Source organism: Macaca fascicularis, chromosome 1 (genome assembly GCF_037993035.2).
Source record: "Macaca fascicularis isolate 582-1 chromosome 1, T2T-MFA8v1.1".
In the NCBI taxonomy this organism is placed as follows: Eukaryota; Metazoa; Chordata; class Mammalia; order Primates; family Cercopithecidae; genus Macaca; species Macaca fascicularis.
Genome location: NC_088375.1, coordinates 12,845,642 through 12,865,316, shown reverse-complemented (window position 1 = coordinate 12,865,316; position 19,675 = coordinate 12,845,642). Strand labels below are relative to the sequence as shown.

Below are 19,675 nucleotides of genomic sequence, written 5' to 3'. Positions count from 1 at the left end.
ATATTATTTATGCTGGTTTCTACTTAGAACAAATAAGGAAAAGTTAACAGAAAAAAATCTATGAAATTTAATAGTTAGGCTAATAACTTTTATCATTCAAAAGGTAACATGCAGACTGAATTACTATTTATAAAAGACTTAGGAGTTCAAGCCCCTTCTTCCATAGTAATCAGGAAAAATGGATCCATAAACCCTGTTAGCTGAACAATCTTGTAAATTTCTACTTTTTAAAAGATTTACTATGGATGGTACATTCTAGAAATTTAGGGATAAATCAGCCAAGAAGAGGCAAAGCTATTATGAAATTTAGGATAAAGAAAAACTTTTTCTTCCTTTTAAAAATATATTAGTTAAAACTTTAATGGGTACAAAAATTTTTTACCAAAATCATAAAAAAAAATTGATTCTTGATATCAATAAGAGAATATTTTCTTAATACTACCAAAATAAAACTTGCCTTAATGTGCTGTTAATTGCTCCCAGTTTATTAGCTTGCTCACAATCTTCTAATTCTTTGGTACTGTTTGCCATTTTCAAGTACTGCAAAGAAGTTCATAAGTTTAGTAATAATTATTACCTTATTCTTTATTTCAGTTTCTACTGGCAGAATAATCAATCTGTCAACAATGATATACACTAAATATAGATACATTCCATTATAAAAATTCCTATCATATGTAAGAAATACAAACGAAAATGAGGCAGAAATTTCCACCACCTAAATATTATTTCCATCAACAACATATTAAAATTTAACAATTAGGCTGGGCACGGTGGTTCACATCTGTAATCAGCACTTTGGGAGGCCGAGGCGGGCGGATCACTTGAGGCCAGGAGTTCAAGACCAGCCTGGTCAACATGGTAAAACCCCATCTCTACTAAAAATACAAAAATTATCCAGGTGTGGTGTCACACACCTGTAATCCCAGCTACTCGGGAGAGGCTGAGGCAGGAGAATTGCTAGAACCTGGGAGGTGGAAGTTGAGGTGAGCTGAGATCACACCACTGCACTCCAACCTGCATGACAGAGCAAGACTCTGTCTCAAAAAAAGAAATAAAAATTTAAAAATAAAAGTTAACAATTAGCACTGATGTGTTGGTGATGATGTCAACTGAAAAAACAACCTTCTTGGGAAGTAAATTTGACCATATATATGTGTGTGTGTGTGTATGTATACATACATACATGTGTGTGTATATATATGTATACATATATACAAATATATGGTCAAATTTAGTTCCCAAGAGGGTTTTAATATATATAAAAGTTATATATATACACACACACATATATACACATACATATACACGCATACATGTTTGCAAAATGCTTAAACCTTTGAACCTGCACTCCCACTAGTGAGACCATATCCCAAGGCAACCATTCTTTTAAAAAGGTACAACTGCCTTGGAAAATTGTTTGGTATTATTTGTAATGTTGAGATAGGCACACCTTGTGGTTCAGCAATCCAGCCTTTACATGTACACCTAGAGAAACTCTTGCATGTGTGCACGAGACAAAGGACAAAAATGCTAATGCATTACTGTTTGAAATAGCCAAAAACTGGGAACAACTGAAATGTCCATCACTAGAGGAATGGCTAATATGTGTTATAGTCATACAACTGACTACAGCTATTAAGATGATGAACAAAATCCACATATACCAACAAAGAAAATTTCAAAAGCATGAGTAAAAACACAAACTGAAAAAAGTGTTTGTAACCTAAAGAAATACAAAAATATTTAAATAAAAAAATTTACACACAATAAATTACATATTACTTGTGAATACACATGCAATAAAGGTGTAAAATATATTACTTGTAGATACACCTGCAATAGGAATATAAAATCGCAGAAGGATACTTCAGAAAAATGGTTAGTTCTGGGGAGGGAGGAAGTAGAATGAACTGGGAAAGAGCTGAGGGGGTTTCAACTGCTTTTATATGGTTTTATTTATTTCAGATCTGAAACAAAAACAAATACAATAAAGTAAAAACAAAAGATTACACGGGAGAGAGAGCAAGAAGAAAATGCAAAGGAGGCACAAGGAGGAGACAGAGAGGATAGGATGATCTTCATTATGTACGTGCAGTAGTGAAAAACAGGAAATAAACAGTTATCTAAAAACATATAAATGGCAAAATAAACTATAATACTCTCATAAGAGGACAAGAACAATCATTAAAAATGAATATCTTAATACCATCTGAAAGTACTCTGCTCAAAATATCTTGATAACTATTTACTCTATACAATATAATTTTGAACCTGCCAGGCTGACTAGTTGAAACAGAAGACTAAAAATAGCTATGTGATAAAACACCTGCTGACTAAGGGATCTGACACTATAGTTACATTTAATAGTTGTTTCAGAGATTCCAAAAACAGTACTGAAGTAATTTCAAAAGAATCTAGGAATGTACAACCTATCTGCTTGATGCAAGAGTTAGGGATTTGGAATTCTGAGGCAAAATGTCTCCATTCCCAACTAACCATAATATGGTTCTTTATTACAGCCACTGTCAGTCAGTAAATGGTAAATTTCACAATGTAAAACAGAAACACTCAAGGAAGAGGAGGGACTTACCTTATTAGAATGCCCAGCTTTTATTCCAACCGGAATTTTACTCTTAAAAAAACAAGAAAAACACAAATTTAAAAAGTGATCTTCATTGTTTTTGGAATTTCTTCACAAATTGTCAATGCATTGCTCTAATTCATCAAGTATTTTATTCTATGAGGGGCAAATATACATTCGCTCAAATTCTGTTTTCACACTCTCTCATAAGGTAAAAGTGTTATCCCAATATACAGACTTATAAATCAAAGTATAGAAAACTGAATGACGTACACAAAGTCAGAAAGCCAAAAGCAGCTCTAATAACTCTTATTGCAGTATTTTTTATAGTTTATATAATTTAGGTTAAAAACACTGATAATCACTTCTTCCACAAACTTTGTTACCATAGAAAAGAAAGTTTTAAAAGTTCAATTATTTGCAATGTATTATGTGCAATTTTAACTTCTGCTCTAATAAAGTGTAGGCAATTGTGGATTACTAGAAGGCTTTTTTTTGGCCCACATGATTAACCTAGTAAATCTAGGGTTTACCAATGGGCGGAATGTGTGTAGCTGGAACATTCTTTTTCACAAGGCCAATAATTAGTGTTAGGCTTTAATAAATGTATCTGAATTATTACAACTGGTTTATCAAACAGAACTGTAAACAAAATACTTAATACATATTTTGTTCTTAAAGGAAACTGAATATTATAAATTTTTAAAGAATATTCCGTTTAGGAAGGACATTGGTGCAGATTTTTAAGGACAACAAACTAGACTGATTAGGTAAGAAAAACAGAAAGTGAAAGGAAAACAAGGCTTCAGCTAATTACTGTTGAAGGAGAGGAATATAATTAATTATGTTAGATAACAAAAATCAAAGTCTAAACTGTAGCATTCTCTTGGTATTAAGTATAGGTTTTTAAAAAAATGTAAACGTAACAAGGCCAAGTGAAAATCTAATTCCAAGCCTGAAATTTCCCCAATTAAATCATTATAAATTTGAAATATAGGGCCGGGCGCGGTGGCTCAAGCCTGTAAGCCCAGCACTTTGGGAGGCCGAGACGGGCGGATCACGAGGTCAGGAGATCGAGATCACCCTGTCTAACACGGTAAAACCCCGTCTCTACTAAAAATACAAAAAACTAGCCGGGCGTGGCGGCGGGCGCCTGTAGTCCCAGCTACTCCGGAGGCTGAGGCAGAAGAATAGCGAGAACCCGGGAGGCGGAGCTTGCAGTGAGCCAAGATCGCGCCACCGCTCTCCAGCCTGGGCGACTGAGCAAGACTCGGTCTCAAAAAAAAAAAAAAAAAAAAAAAAAATTGAAATATAGGGTCTAGTAGTTTATTTTTATTTTTATTTTTTCCTATGAAACAAGATGCTGATTCAATAAAGCATGAAACAAAAGACAACTGCAGATTCAATCCTAGAACAGTCCTCTGATTTTCCTTCCATTTTAGAATAAGACTATATTTCCACATTCGATGACCAGTATCACTGGATACAAGTGTCTTCAAATCCATTTTGGTGTCAAGTATAGAATCTTCAATAATCTGGTTCTAAAGGAGAAAGCTGAGAGCATGTGAATTTGCTGACATGTCCAAATCCATTGACATTAGCCTGAAATAAAACAGAGGTTATGCTTTTCTAAAAGTCCAAGAGAAAACTGGCTTTGCCCTGCTGTTTTATTTATTATACCTCCGGACAGGGCTCCACATGACAGTCTTTTATTGAACAGTGGCCATCTTCTGCCCAGAAAGGACAAGGTCGCTTCAGATTAACCTTGAAAGAAAGAATAAATTAAAGTTAGTAAACTCATATTATAGTTATGGGATGTTCTCAAAGTGTCACTGTGCTGGACACCAGTGACATGGTGGTGAATAAGAAGGAATACTTCCTATCCTAGTGGGACCTATATGGTTCAGAATTTAAAATGACTGCAATGAGCTAGATCATGCCATTGCACTCCAGCCTGGGTGACAGAGAAAGCATTTAGAACTACTTTAATGTCTTCCAGCCTCCTGATGTTATCTTATTAATGACAGTTCTCTCATGCACCCATTTATTCAACGAATGAGAACTGAGCATCCACTATGTGTCAGACACTGGTTAGGCTCTGGGTGAAAGGAATGGACAGAAAAAGAACTCCCCTCTCCCCCTGGGAGATACTTAAATATCTATTGAAGGAAACAAGTCAAATATTTGTATGTTTCGTACAAGTTGTAGTCAGCGCTACAAAGAAAATCCAGAGAATTGTAATAGTGGGGCTGGCAGATGGAGGCCTCTGAGGCGGTAATATTTTAGGATGGAGGAAGTGTGCATTTAGATAAGGCAATAAAAAGCCTGGACAGTTATGTGAACTAAAAATCACCAGTTGAGCTGATGTTTAACGTAGAAGGGGGAGGGTGGTAGAGAACGAGGATGGAGGTAAACAAGGGACAGATCATGCAGGACATTTTAACCATGGTAAAAACTCTGGATTTTCCTATTCTACACATTACAGGAAGACAGTAATGCAATAGGACTTGCAGATTGCCCATGCCAAAATCTAGATTTTATTCTCTTTCCTCCCTTTTCTTGTACCCCATCAAACAATTCATTTTCCATTTTTCACCACCTACCTCTTGCCTACACTATTGCAATAGTCTCCGTGCTTCTACTTCTATTTCCATATAGCAACTACAGTTATCTATTTAAAACAAATCAGATCACATTAATCCCTCCTCAAAACCTTCCTGTGGCTTCCATCACCCTTAGAGTTTATAAACTCTGCAGCAAGCTCCACAAGGCCCTCCATAACCTGGCCTCTGGCCTGCCTCTCTGACCTCTAGTATGCTCCTCTGGCCACACTGGCCTTGCTGGGAACACACCAGGCTCGGTATGTCTCAAGGTCTTTATTATTTTTATTTTTTGAGACAGAGTCTCGCTCTGTCACCCAGGCTGGAGTGCAATGGTGTGATCTCGGCTCACTGCAACCTCTGCCTCTTGGGTTCAAGAAATTCTCCTGCCTCAGCCTCCCAAGTAGCTGGAATTACAGGTGCCCACCACCGCGCCTGGCTAATTTTTGTATTTTTAGTAGAGACAGGGTTTCGCCACATTGGCCAGGCTGGTTTCGAACTCCCGACCTCAGGTGATCTGCCCGCCTTGGCCTCCCAAAGTGCTGGGATTACAGGTGTGAGCCACTGTGCCTGGCCAGTCTTTATCTTTTTTTTTTTTTCTTTTTTGAGACAGTGTCTTGCTCTGTCACTCAGGCTGGAGTGCAGTGGCACAAACCTGGCTCACTGCAGCCTCAAACTCCTGGGCTCAAGCGATCTTCGTACCTCAACCTTCCAAGCAGCTGGGACCACAGATGTATCACCATGCCCAGCTAATTTTTTTTTTTTTTTAAGTAGAGACGAGGTATCACTATGTTTCCCAGGTTGGGCTGGAATTCCTGGGCTCAAGCCATCCACCCACTTCAGACTCCCAAAGTGTTGAGATTATAGGTGTGAGCCACAATGCCTGGCCTCAAGGTCTTTATATTTGCTGTCCTCTCTGCCTGTATTATTGTTCCTCCAGATCTTATGACGGCTCACTCTTTCACCTCATTCAAGTCTCTCTCACATGTCACACCTCAGCAGAGAGACCATTCCTGGCCAGGCTTGCTGAAGTAGTGCTCAGTATGCAACCTCTATCCCAACGTACTGTTTTACATTCTTTTTTTTTTTTTTTTTTTTTGAGAGGGAGTCTCGCTCTGTCGCCCAGGCTGGGATGCAGTGGCCGGATCTCAGCTCACTGCAAGCTCCGCCTCCCGGGTTTACGCCATTCTCCTGCCTCAGCCTCCCAAGTAGCTGGGACTACAGGCGCCCGCCACCTCGCCCGGCTAGTTATTTTTTGTATTTTTTAGTAGAGACGGGGTTTCACCTTGTTAGCCAGGATGGTCTAGAACTCCTGACCTCGTGATCCGCCCGTCTCGGCCTCCCAAAGTACTGGGATTACAGGCTTGAGCCACCGCGCCCGGCCTGTTTTACATTCTTTTATGGCACTTATCACTACCTGAATGTTATCCGCTTATTTATTGTCTGCACCTCCTACCATCATAAGTATCAGAATTTTGCATTATCTTATCCTTAGTGCTTAGAACAGTGGTATAATACATACTAGACACTAAATTAATATGGTTAAGTAAACAATATCTATATTACAGAGAAGAAGGCAAAAATAGGTAGAGACTGGCAACATAGAGGGTGATCAACTCTGACTTTTGGTAATATGTAACATGGGTATGACTAGAAGTGTTTGAGGGAGATTTATAGGCAGCGGGGCAGGATGTGCATAAAAAAAGAACCTTAAAACAGCATGGCACATTTGGGGACTGCAAGTTCTCAGCCTGGACACCTCCCTCGAGCTTCTGGCCTGTATACCCACCTGCTTCCTTGATTATCTCTTCCTGGATAGGGCATTCATAGGTACCTCAAAATTAACATATCCAAAACTGTACTCCCTCCTTCTAGTAATTCTCACCATCTGAGTAAACAGCAACTCCATTATTCTAGTTCCTCAGGCCAAAATCTTGGCAGCTTTGCCAGCAACTCCCTGAGGCTCTGGCCTCTAACAAGCCATTATCCGGGAACCTAGGTAGCAAATAAAGAATTAAACCTCCTTGAGCCTAAACGGAAGGGACAGCACTCTATGTGCCTTCTTCTCCCCTGGCTTACTTCAGGTGCTAATCCTAGCCATACACTCTCTCCTTGGAAAGAGACTGGAGGCCTCTGCCAGCAAGAACAGGAGGAACAGCACTCTCTGTGCTTTCTTCCCTGGCTTGCAACCTCTCATTAGGAGGAGGCAAGGGGCCCTCTCCATGACTAGAAAGAGAAGGGGACATTCCCTGTGTCTTCTTCCCTGACTTGCTTCAGGGAACTCCAGACCAAAAGGTTACCCCTGCAAGGTGCATGTGAGACTTCTTGCTTGAACAGGAGAGTGAGCACTCTCTGCACCTCCTTCCCTGGCTTGCTCCAGACATAATCCCAGCCCTGAAATCTCTGCCAGCATGAATGGAAGGGACAGCACTTCTCAGGCCTTCTGCCTCCATGTGCTCTAGAGATAAATTCCTATAATCTCCCGGTGGAAGGAGGTGGGGGACCTCCCCATTCCTGAAAAGGAAAGTCAGCACTCCCTGTGCCTTCCTCCTGGCTTGCTCCAGTAATAGCTTCAGATCAGAAGTCTCCCCCTGCTAGGGAGGCATGAGACCTGCTGGCCCAAAAAGTAGAGTGGGCTTCCTGCACCTTTTTCCCTGCAGGCTCTGGCAATAATTCCAGGTCTTCAAACTCGCCACGAAAAGTTTTTGAACACATCGAGAACCCCAACTTTTATAGCTTTCATTGGAGGGACAGGCTGCTAAATCACCTAGCTCTGGGAGTTGATGAAGCTCTACACTCCTGAGTCTCCTAGACCACTGAGAACAAACAGGTGACTTTTAAACTTGCAAATAAATATTCAGCAGCTATCTCCTCCAGGTTAAAAGTCAGCAGTTAGATCAAGAATATAGACATCTGCCTCAGACACTCTCCTTGGTGCAGAGCAGAATCAGTGGGAGATAAACTCTGGCTTTCAGCTTCTCTGCAAGGAAAGAAGAAACCAAAGCATGCATCTAACATCCCAATACCTCTAGTCATATCCCAAGGGAATGGCTTCTATACCACCCCTCTCAAGGCAATAGTACAACTTGACTCTAATTTCTTGGAGGCCACTAAGAACAAAGACAGGCTGGACAAGCACAAAGTTCTGAGGAACCAGAATACTGCCCAGGCTGACTGGGAAGAAACACCTGCTACATAAGACCAGTCTAACAAGACTAGAGAAGGTGGTTCTTTTATATAATACACAGAAACCAATACAGAGTTAAGAAAAATGAAGAATTACTTCTTCTAGTAATATTCACCATCTGAGTAAACAGTAACTCCATTATTCTAGTTCCTCAAGCCAAAATCTTGGCAGCCTTTCCAGCAACTCCCCACAGCTTTGGCTTCTAATAAGCCAGTATCTAGGAGCCTATGTAGCAAATAAAGAATAAACCTCCTTGAGCCTAAACAGAAGGGACAGCACTCTATGTGCCTTAAGAAAAATGAAAAAATAGGGAAATATTATGCTCAAAAAAAAAAAAAAAAAAAAAAAAGACAATCTCAATTAGAAGCCAACCCTACTGAAATGAAGATATGTGATTTACCTAACAGGACATTTAAAAGGAGTCATAAAGATGCTCACTGAGGTAAGGAGTGTGATGCATGAACAAACTAAGAATGTCAACAAAGACGTAGAAAATATTTTTAAAATACCAAACAGAAATCATTGAGCTGAAGAACACAATAGCCAAACTAAAAAAATTCAATAGAGGGGTCCAACAGCAGACTAGATCAAGCAGAAGAAAGGATTAGCAAACTTGAAGACAGTTCACTGGAAATCATCCAATCTGAGGAACAAAAAGAAAAAAGACTGAAAAAGAGTGAAGACAGCCTAAGGGATTCATAGGATACCACCAAGCAGAATTACACACATTATCAGAGTACCAGAAGTAGAAGAAAGAAAAAAAGGGACCAAAAAAAAAAAAATTCAAAGAAAAAGTGGCAGAACACTTCCCAATTCTGGGGAAGGAAACAGAAAGCCAGATCCCCCTATGTTAGCTTGCTTATGATGAAAGAAAGAAAGAAGGACAGAGAGAGAGAGAAAGAAAAAAAAAAAAAGAAACAAAATGAAGCAAAAATAACAAAACAAAAAAACCCAGCCAGATCCAGGAAGTTCAATGAAAACTTGATAGGAGGAATCTGAAGAGACTCACACACCAAAAGACATTATTATCAAATTGTCAAAAGTTAAAGACAGAGAAAATATTGAAAGCTACAAGGGAAAAGTGAGTTGTTACAAACAAGGGAACTTCCAATAAATTACAGGCAAAATTTTCAACAGAAACCTTGTAGGCCAGAAAGGAGTGGAATATTAGATTCAAAAAGCTGATAGAAAAGGAAGAAAAAAAATTGTCAACCAAAAATACCATATTCAGTGATCCTGTTCTTCAAAAATGAAGGAGAAATAAAAACCTTCTCAGACAAAAGGTAAGGGAATTTATCACCACTAGACCTGCCTTATGAAAAATGCTAAAAGGATCCTTTAAGCTGATGAAAAATGTTGCCAACTAGAAATATTAAAAATATATGAAAATGGCTGGGCACAGGGGCTCACACCTGTAATCCCAGCAACTTGGGAGGCCTAGAGGGTGGATCACTTGAGGCCAGGAGTTCAAAACTGTTGGAACCGAACTGTCGATTCCCTCCTGGGCAGGGGTCGCCGCAAAGGATCACTGACACGAGATTCACAGCAGAGAGTTATTTATTACTAGCGCGCTAGGGTCCCAAGCTCTAAGTTGGCCCTGGGACCCCGAGTGCTTGTTACAGGTTGTTTATATAGGCAAACACAAGTTCAAACACAGCTTAGGGCGCGAAATTCAAAGCTTTAGGCGCGTGGTAATTGGGTCTGTCTATGGCCTGAGCAAGGTATCTTGTTCTGATTGGTTGGGGCGGGACCTTAGGAGGTTCTTTCCTGGAATTGCTGATTCCGGGAACATCGGGGACATTGAGTCAGGGTGGGACCCCATGAGGTTATCAGGGTGGGACCTCATGAGGCTATCAGGGTGGGACCTCATGAGGCTATTTCCCGGAATTGTCTTTCTGTTTGGGTTCTGGGAACATCGGGGGGCTATCCGTGGCCATCTGGGGTTTAAGTTTCATGATGGCCAAGCTTTCTAAATTTTATGAGGCTTAGGAATTATGAGGCCTAGTTTCAAAAACCAGCCTGGCCAACATGGTGAAATCTCATTTCTACTAAAAAAAAAAAAAAGTACAAAAATTGTACTTTTGGTGGTGCGTGCCTGTAATCCCAGCTACTCAGGAGGCCGAATCAGGAGAATCACTTGAACTTGGGAGGCAGAGGTTGCAGTGAGCCAAGATTGTGCCATTGTACTCCAGCCTGGGTGATAGAGTGAGACTGCATCTCAAACAAAAATAAATAAATATGAAAACATAAAACTCACTAGTAAAAGTAAGCATACAGTCAAACTCAGAACACTATTATACTGTAGTGGTGGTGTAAATATCAATTATATTTCTAATAGGAAAGTTAAAGGTCAAAATATTAAAAATAAATAACTATAGCTATAATACACTATGCAAACTATACAAGACATAAGACATGTCCGTAAAACCAAATTGGGTGGGTGGGGAGGGGAATAAAAGTATAGCATTTATGCAAGTGATCAAAGTTAAGTAAGTATCAGCTGAAAACAGCCTGCTACTAACGTAAGATGTATGTAGGTCTCATGGTAACTACAAAGCAAAAACCCTTAGTAGTTGCAGAAAAGATAAAAGATTCAAGGCATACCACTACAAAAAAGTCATCTGGCCGGGCGCGGTGGCTCACGCCTATAATCCCAGCACTTTGGGAGGCCGAGGCGGGCGGATCACAAGGTCAGGAGATCGAGACCACGGTGAAACCCCGTCTCTACTAAAAATACAAAAAATTAGCCGGGCGCAGTGGCGGGCGCCTGTAGTCCCAGCTACTCAGGAGGCTGAGGCAGGAGAATGGCGTAAACCCAGGAGGCGGAGCTTGCAGTGAGCCGAGATCACGCCACTGCACTCCAGCCTGGGCGACAGAGCGAGACTCCGTCTCAAAAAACAAAAACAAAAACAAAAAAGTCATCAAACCACAAAGGAAAACAGCAAGAGAGGAGGAGATAATAAAGGAATTACAGATTAACAACAACAACAACAAAACAATTAACAGAATGGCAATAGTAAGTCCTTACCTGTCAACGATTACTTTGAATGCAAATGGATTAAATTATCCAATCAAAAGCCATGAACTGGCTGAATGGGTTAAAAAATAAGACCTAATTATATGCTGCTTATAAAGGACTTGCTTCACCTCTTAAGGATACACACAGACTGAAAAGATAGAAAAAGATATTCTATGCAACTAGAAACCAAAAGAGCAGGGGTAGCTATCCGTATGTCAGACAAAATAGACTTTAAGTCAAACATGTAAAAAGAGACAAAGAAGGTCATTACAAATGATAAAGGTGTCAATTTATCAAGAAGTTACAAAAACTACATATACATGCACCCAACTTCAGAAAATGTAAATATATAAAGCAAATACTAACAGCTTTGAAGAGAGAGATAAACTGCAATATAATACTCTACTTTCAACATTAGATCTCTAGACAGAAAAAAAAAATCAATGAGGAAACACTGAACTTGAACTACACTTTAGACCAAATTGCCCTACCAGATATTTGTAGGATATTCCATACAACAGTGACAGAATATACATTCTTCTCAGTACATATGGAACATTCTCTAGGGTAGATCACGTTAGGCCACAAAACAAGTCTTAACAAATTTAAGAACACTGAAATCATACGAAGTATCTTTCCTGACCACAGTAACATGAAACTAGAAATCAGTAATCAATGAAACCAAAGTTTTTTTTTTAAAGACAAACAAAACAGACAAAGAAAAAGAGACTAACAAAGAAAAAGAGAAGATGCAAACAAAATCAGAATTAAAGAGGAGACATTACAACTGATGTTAAAGAAAAAGAGACTACTAATCACAACTATATTCCAATAAATTGGATAACCTAGAAGAAATGAAGAAATTATTAGAAACATGCAGCCTACCAAAGCCAGAGTAAGGAAGTAATGAAAATCTGAATAGGCCAATAATAATTAAGAAGATTGATTCGATAAAAAGTATTTTATCAAAGAAAGATCAGGCACTGGGCACAGTAGCTCATGTCTGTAATCTCAGCACTTTGGGAGGCTAAGGCAGGTGGATCACCTGAGGTCAGGTCAGGAGTTCAAGACCAGCCTGAACAACATGGTGAAACCCTGTTTCTATTAAAAATACAAAAATTAGCTGGATGGGGTGGTGTGGGCCTATAATCCCAGCTACTCGAGAGGCTGAGGCAGGAGAATCACTTGAACCCAGGAGATGGAGGTTGTAATGAGCCAAGATTGTGCCACTGCACTCCAGTCTGGGCAACAGAGCAAGACTTACTCTCAAAAAAAGAAAAAAGAAAGGCCAGGACCTCATCTCATGGCTTCACTGCTGAATTCTACCAAACATATAAAGAATAGCAATCAATCCTTAAACTTGTCAAAAAAAATTGAAGAGAAGGTAATACTTTCAAACTCATTTTAGAAAGCCAGTATCTACCCTGATTCCAAAGCCAAAGACACTACCAAAACAAAAAACAAAAAACAAACAAAAAAAAGAAACTACAGGACAACAGCCCTGATGAACAAAAATGCAAAAATCCTCAATAAAATACTAGTGAACCAAATCCAACAGCATATTAAAAAGATCATTCACTATCACCAAGTGAGATTTATCCCAGAAATACAAGGGGTAGTTTGACATACATAAATCAATAAAAATAATACACATTAATAAAATTAAAGACAAAAGCCACATGATTATTTTGATAGATGCAGAAAAAGCATATGACAAAATTCAACATCCTTTCATAAAAACTACCCCCAAAAAATAAGGTATGGAAAAAATGTACCCCAGCATAATAAAGGTCATGTACCCACAGCTAACATCATACTCAATGGTGAAAACTGAAAAGCTTTTCTTCTAAGATTAGAAACAAGACAAGAATGCCCACTCTTGCCACTTCTATTCAACATAGTACTGGAAGTTCTAGTCAGAGCAATAAGGTGAGAAAAAGAAATAATATACATCTATATAGAAAAAGAAATGAAAATATCTGTTTGCTGATGACATGATCTCATAGAAAACTTTAAAGACCACCAAAAAATCCAGTAAAAAACTGGTGATAAATTCTGCAAAGCTGCAGGTTACAATGTCAGTATACAAAAGTCCATAGCATTTCTGTACACTAACAATAAACAATCCCCCCCAAAATTGAGAAAACAATCATATTTACAATAACATCAAGAAATGAAATAGTTGTAAATTTAACCAAGGAGGTGAAAGATCTATGCACTAAAAACTAAAACACTAATGAAAGAAACTGAAGACACAAATAAGTGGAAAGATATCCCCTATTCACTGATTGGAAGAATTAAATTGTTAAAATGTTCATGTTACCTAAAGTGATCGACAGATTCAATGCAATTCCTATCAAAATTCCTATGTCATTTCTTTACAGACATATAAAAAACAATCCAGCCAGGCACAGCAGATCACATCTGTAATCCCAGCACTTTAGGAAGCAGAAGTGGGAGGATCAGTTGAGGACAGTTCAAGGTTTTCAAGCCTACAGTGAGCTATGATTGTGCCACTGCACTCCAGCCCACGCAACAGAGCAAGACCCTGTCTCAAAAAAACAAAAACAAACAAACAAAGAACAATCGTAAAATTTGTATGGAACCAGAAAAGACTCTGAATAGCCAAAGCAATCATGAGCAAAAAAACCAAAGGTGGACTCATTGCACACTGTGATTTCAAAATATATTACAAAGTTACTGTAATCAAAACAGCATGGTACTGGCATAAAAACAGACACATCAACCAATGGAACAAGTTAGGAAGCCCAGAAATAAACCTAAGAATCCCAAGTGTGTACGGTCAATTGATTTTTGACGAAAGTGCCAAGAACACACAACCGGGAATGGACACTCTGTTTAATAAAGTGTTGGGAAAACTGGATATTCACATTCACAGGAATGAAGCTGGATCTTTACCTCATACAAAAATGCTCTTTCCCCAGATATCCACATTGCTTGCTTTCTCACTCTTTAGGTCTTCCTGAAATGGCATCTTTTCAGTCCTTTTTTGTTTATTTATTTTTTTGAGACAGGGTCTCGCTCTGTCACCCAGGCTGGAGTGCAGTGGTGCGATCTCAGTTCACCGCAACCTCTGCCTCCAAGGCTCAAGTGATTCTCCTGCCTCAGCCTCCCAAGTAGCTCGGATTACAGTTGCACGCCACCACTGGCAGCTAATTTTTTTGTATTTTTAGTAGAGATGGGGTTTCACCATGTTGGCCAGGCTGGTCTTGAACTCCTGACCTCAAATGATCCACCAGTGCTGGGATTACAAAGTGCTGGGATTACAAAGTGCTGGGATTACAAACGTGAGCCACCATGCCCAGCCCTGCTGTTTTAAGCTGCTAAATGTTATGCTAATTTTTTAATTCAGCAAAAGAAATACATAGTGCAAGGAATGGACTGTGGTAGACACTGTACCATACTACTCAGATCACCCTTCAAGAATAAAGGGGTTATAATTACCCCAGCTGTGGAAATGTTGCAGGTAGACAACCTCGGGTGAAAAGAGCCCCCTTACCCAAGATTGGATCCTTATTTCCTATGGTGGCCTTCATCCAATGACCAACTGATGGAGAGATATAAAGGCCTAGACCTCTTGCCCCAAATGGGGACAACTAACTCGGAAGTGTTATTCCATCTTAAGAATTCCCCACAGGCTTACCTGAGGTTTCCACTGAGGCTGCATCACAGCTTGACTTCTCCCTTTGCCCAATCCTCATTCCCTGCCTTCCCCAAACTGTTGGTCCCAACAGTAGTCCCTAACTAAGCTCTTGTACACTTATCACTGTCTCAGAATATGCTTCTCAGAGAACCTAACCTGTGACAACTTGTCTAGCTCCAGGAAAATAAACAAAAACTTAGGTTTTGTTGTTGTTGTTGTTTGAGATGAAGTCTCGCTCTGTCACCCAGGCTGGAGTGTAGTGGCATGATCTTGGCTCACGGCAACCTCCACCTCCCAGGTTCAAGCGATTCTCCCACCTCAGCCTCCCGAGTAGCTGGGATTGCAGGCACACTCCACCATGCTTGGCTAATTTTTTATATTTTTAGTAGAGATGGGGTGTCACCAGGTTGGCCAGGTGGGTCTCGAACCTCAAGTGATCCACCCATCGCGGCTCCCAAAGTGCTGGGATTGCCGGTGTGATCCACTGTGCCAAGCCAAAATTCAGTATTTTTATTAGGATCACATTAAATTTACATATTATTTAGGGGAGAATTAAAATTGTTAAGCTACAAAGGATATCTTTCCATTTGTTCAAATCTACTTTTGTGTCTTTCAAGAATGTTTTAAAGCTTTCCTCCTTTAGGTTTTGCATACTTCTTGATGTACTTATTCCTATATACCTTATCTGTTTTATTGCTAATACATTTTTTGTTTTATTTTGTTTGCTTTTTTTTTTTTTTTTTGAGTCAGTAGTATTGCTATGTTGCCTAGGCTTGTCTCGACCTCCTGGGCTCAAGTGATACTTCCAGCTCAGTCTCCCAAGTAACTGGGACTACAGGCATGCACCACCACGCCTGGTTTCATTGCTAATGTAAATGGTGGTTTCCTTACTGTTACAACTTCTAAATGGTTATTATTTACATTTATGAAGATATTGATTTTTTTGTATATCAAGTTTATGGCTTGCTATATTGATATATGTTTTATTGTTTTTCATTTTATTATTGATTCTTTTGCATTTTTTACATATAACTTTTTTCATGTATCTATATTTTTTTATTTTTGAGACAGAGTCTGTCACCCAGGCTGGAGTGCAGTGGCATGATCTTGGCTCACTGCAACCTCTACCTCCCGGTTTCAAGCAATTCTTATGCCTCTGCCCACCCCCCGATCAGTAACTGGGATTACAGGCATACGCCACCATGCCCAGCTAATTTTTTATATTTTTAGTGGAGACAGGGTTTTTGCTATGTTAGATAGGCTAGTCTCGAATTCGTGGCCTCAAGTGATCCACCTACCTCAGCCTCTCAAAGTGCTGGGATTACAGGCAGAAGCCACCATGCCCAGACAACTTTTTTCATTTATCAATGAAAATAGTTATACTTATTCCTTTAAAATCTGTATGCCTCTCCATTGTCACTTATAAGGAGGAGCTAAACAATGTGCATACATGGGCATAGAATGTGGAGTAATAGTCACTGGAGACTCAGAAGGGTGGGGTGGGCCAGGCATGGTGGCTCATGCCTATCATCCTAGCACTTTGAGAGGCCAAGGTGGGCAGATCACTTGAGATCATGAGTTCAAGACCAACCTGGCCAACACGGTGAAACTCTGTCTCTACTATAAATATAAAAATTAGTCAGGCATGGTGGCATACACCTGTAGTCCCAGCTACTTGGGAGACCTGAGGCAGGAGAATCATTTGAACCCAGGAGGCAGAGATTGCAGTCAGCCGAGATCACACCACAGCACTCCAGCTTGGGCAACAAAGGTGAGACTCTTGTCTCCAAAAAAAAGAAGGGTGGGAGGGGAGTAAGGGATGAGACATTACATAAGGGGTACAATGCACACTATTCGGGTGATGGTTCCATTAAAAGCCCAGGCTTCACCACTAGGCAATATAACCATGTAACAAAACTGCACTTGTACCCCTTACATTTATACAAAAAAAAGTAAAATAAAATTTTATGACTCTAGTTATTTTTTTCTTTCTTCTTCTTCTTCTTCTTTTTTTTTTTTTTTAAATCAGAGCCATCACATTGGATAGTTTTTTTTTTTTTATTTGACTGTGTCAGACGGTATATCCAACAGTTAATGGAGATAGTGGGTATCCTTGTCTTGGTTGTTGACCTAACTGAGAATTCCTCTAGTGTTTCCCCATATGCAAGACATGTTAGGTACGCTGATGTTAGGACTGAAATCATCATATTAAGAAATATACATCATTCTTATTATTTTAAAAATCAGGAGCACATATTGAATTTTGTTGATCAACATCAATGCAAGAATCATCCTTGCATTCTTGGAATAAAATCTATTTGGTCATGATTTTACATATATGTATATTTGCACTTGTACATGTGCACTCAAAACTTAGGCATCATCCTTGATTCATTTCTATCATCATACTTCACACTCAATCCATCAGAAAAGCTTGCTAGTGTTACCTTTTGTGTACAACCCTAATTTGATCATTTTCTACATTTTTCAGCTCTAGCATTCTATCCCAAATCTGTACTGTTTTTATATGAACTAACACAATAGTCTCCTCTATTGGTTCCTCTAAATGGTTCCTCTATTTCTTGTCTTCTACCCTTACAGTCTTTTTTGCACAAAAAAGCCTTTAGTAGTTTCTTATCCTGCTTAAAATAAGATCCAGTATCCTTACATGGTTAATAAGGTCCTACTGTTTTTTAAACCTGGTCCCTACCTATATTTCCACCTCTCCCTCTCATTCCCTTTCCTCCAGCTATACCAGCTTTCTGCCCGTTCAACACACCAAGCTTATTCCTATCTCAAGATCATTTACTTGGTATTCTACATCTTTTCCCTGGAATGTTCTTTCCCCAAACCCTCTGATGGCTGTTTCGCATTAGGTAGGACTTTGCTCAAATGTCACATTAGCATAGATACCTTATTTTCCCAAATACCTTTCTTTAATGTAGGGCTACCTACCTCTCCCACCCTCCAATTCCCCAATATTCATTCTCTCCTACTTTACTTTTCTCCATAGAACTTACCTTATAAGCATCTGAAATTATATTTTATTGTTTATTTGTTTACTGTTTGTCTCTCTTATCAGAAAAGTTTTGTCTTATCCACTACTGTATCCGTAGTACCTGACACAAACTAATCATTCAATAAATATTTAGTGCATAAAGGAATGGAATAAGAAGCAAAAAAGAGAAGTCAGAAACACCAGCTATAGCAGCCAACTGCCCAACTGCGTAAAGGTGGACTGTTACCTCCACCTTGCTTGCTGAATCATAAGTATGTACGTGGTATGTGTTTAAAATTAACCTCTTTTTGGCTGGGCACGGTGGCTCATGCCTATAATCCCAGCACTTTGGGAGGCCAAGGCGGGTGGATCACCTGAGGTCAGGAGTTGTGGACCAGCCTGGTCAACACGGTGAAATGCCGTCTCTACTGAAAATATAAAAATTAGTCAGGTGTAGTGGTGCGGGCCTGTAGTCCCAGCTACCCAGGAGGCTGAGGCAGAAGAATCACTTGAACCTGGGAGGATGAGGTTGCAGTGAACCAAGATCGCACCACTGCACTCCAGCCTGGGCGACAGAGCAAGACTCTGTCTCAAAAATAATAATAATAATAATAATAATAATAATAATAATAATGATAATAATAATAAATTAAATTAACCCCTTCTCTTAGCTTTTTCTTTTTAAAGCTTTACTTTTTTTGCCACTGTTGTAGGTAGAGTATATTCCTTTTTCTTTCTTTTATAGGTTGACAGAACAAAAAGAGGAGTAGATATCACCCAAATATCCTAGAGTTACAGCTGAATGCATTAACTAGATCACAGCATTAACCCTCCCCTGTGAGAGGGTATGAGTATGTTTTGGTTGCATATGGAATAAGTTCACTGTGTTGATCAGAACGTTTTCAAACCGCACGTGTAAGAGGAAGAATGAGAGAGTTTGTTGAGTAGCCAAGAGCCACATTGTCATTTCTGCCTAACTAACTTCCATTATTCCTTCTTTGGTAACAGTCCCTAATTTCCCTTTGGGAAACAATGACTCCACTTTCACTCATGCAAATGAGACTGTCAACCAAGGTGTCCTTCCTTCTTTTGGTCCAATGGGTCATATGACTCTACCTGGACAGAAATACAACTCTTGCATAAAGTTTGGAAAATATGGGAAAATAGTTAATTTGATACAAAATTCCAGTGATTCCTTAAAGAAAATGGTCATTAGTTCCAGCTTTAGTTTTATCTTTTCTGAAGTACGCTTCCTCAGCTTATCTTTCAATTTTGTTAGCTACTCCACATCTTTTCTTAATAAAACTTCTGTTCTGTTTGTTAGCCAACAAAAATACCCTACCTGGAATATCTAAACTATTACTTCTTTGTTTGAAAAATGTGGCTAATATTGAGAAAATTTTGGTGTGAAGATTAAATGAGATATTCATTCAAACATTCAAATATTGGAGTACTTCCATTGAGCAAGCCTGCTAGGGGTAGAGAAACAGAAGATACAAACCCAAAGTGAAGGAGTGAAAGAGTGAGGGACATAACATTATGTAGAGATGTGAACTGGACCCCTTGTGAAGAGCTGGTCTTTGATACAAGAAACACTTCCTCCATTGTGTTACATTGAGCCAT

At 39.3% G+C, this 19,675-nt stretch overlaps 1 protein-coding gene across 7 annotated transcripts in view; it reads right to left on the bottom strand.

Moving 5' to 3' along the window:
• The window catches only part of ERO1B (endoplasmic reticulum oxidoreductase 1 beta), a 68,829-nt gene that overhangs the window by 34,295 nt on the left and 14,859 nt on the right, over positions 1-19,675 (bottom strand). For all 7 annotated transcript variants that reach the window (XR_012434365.1, XM_005539720.4, XM_005539721.4 and 4 more), the window contains exons 3-5: positions 4,265-4,348; positions 2,594-2,635; positions 458-540 (exon numbers count right to left, since the gene is read on the bottom strand). Coding sequence is in view for 6 of the 7 variants with exons in the window: in XM_005539720.4 (XP_005539777.1) it covers positions 458-540; positions 2,594-2,635; positions 4,265-4,348 (209 nt within the window). In the remaining variant the exon portion in view is untranslated. The remainder of the gene's footprint in view (positions 1-457; positions 541-2,593; positions 2,636-4,264; positions 4,349-19,675) is intronic.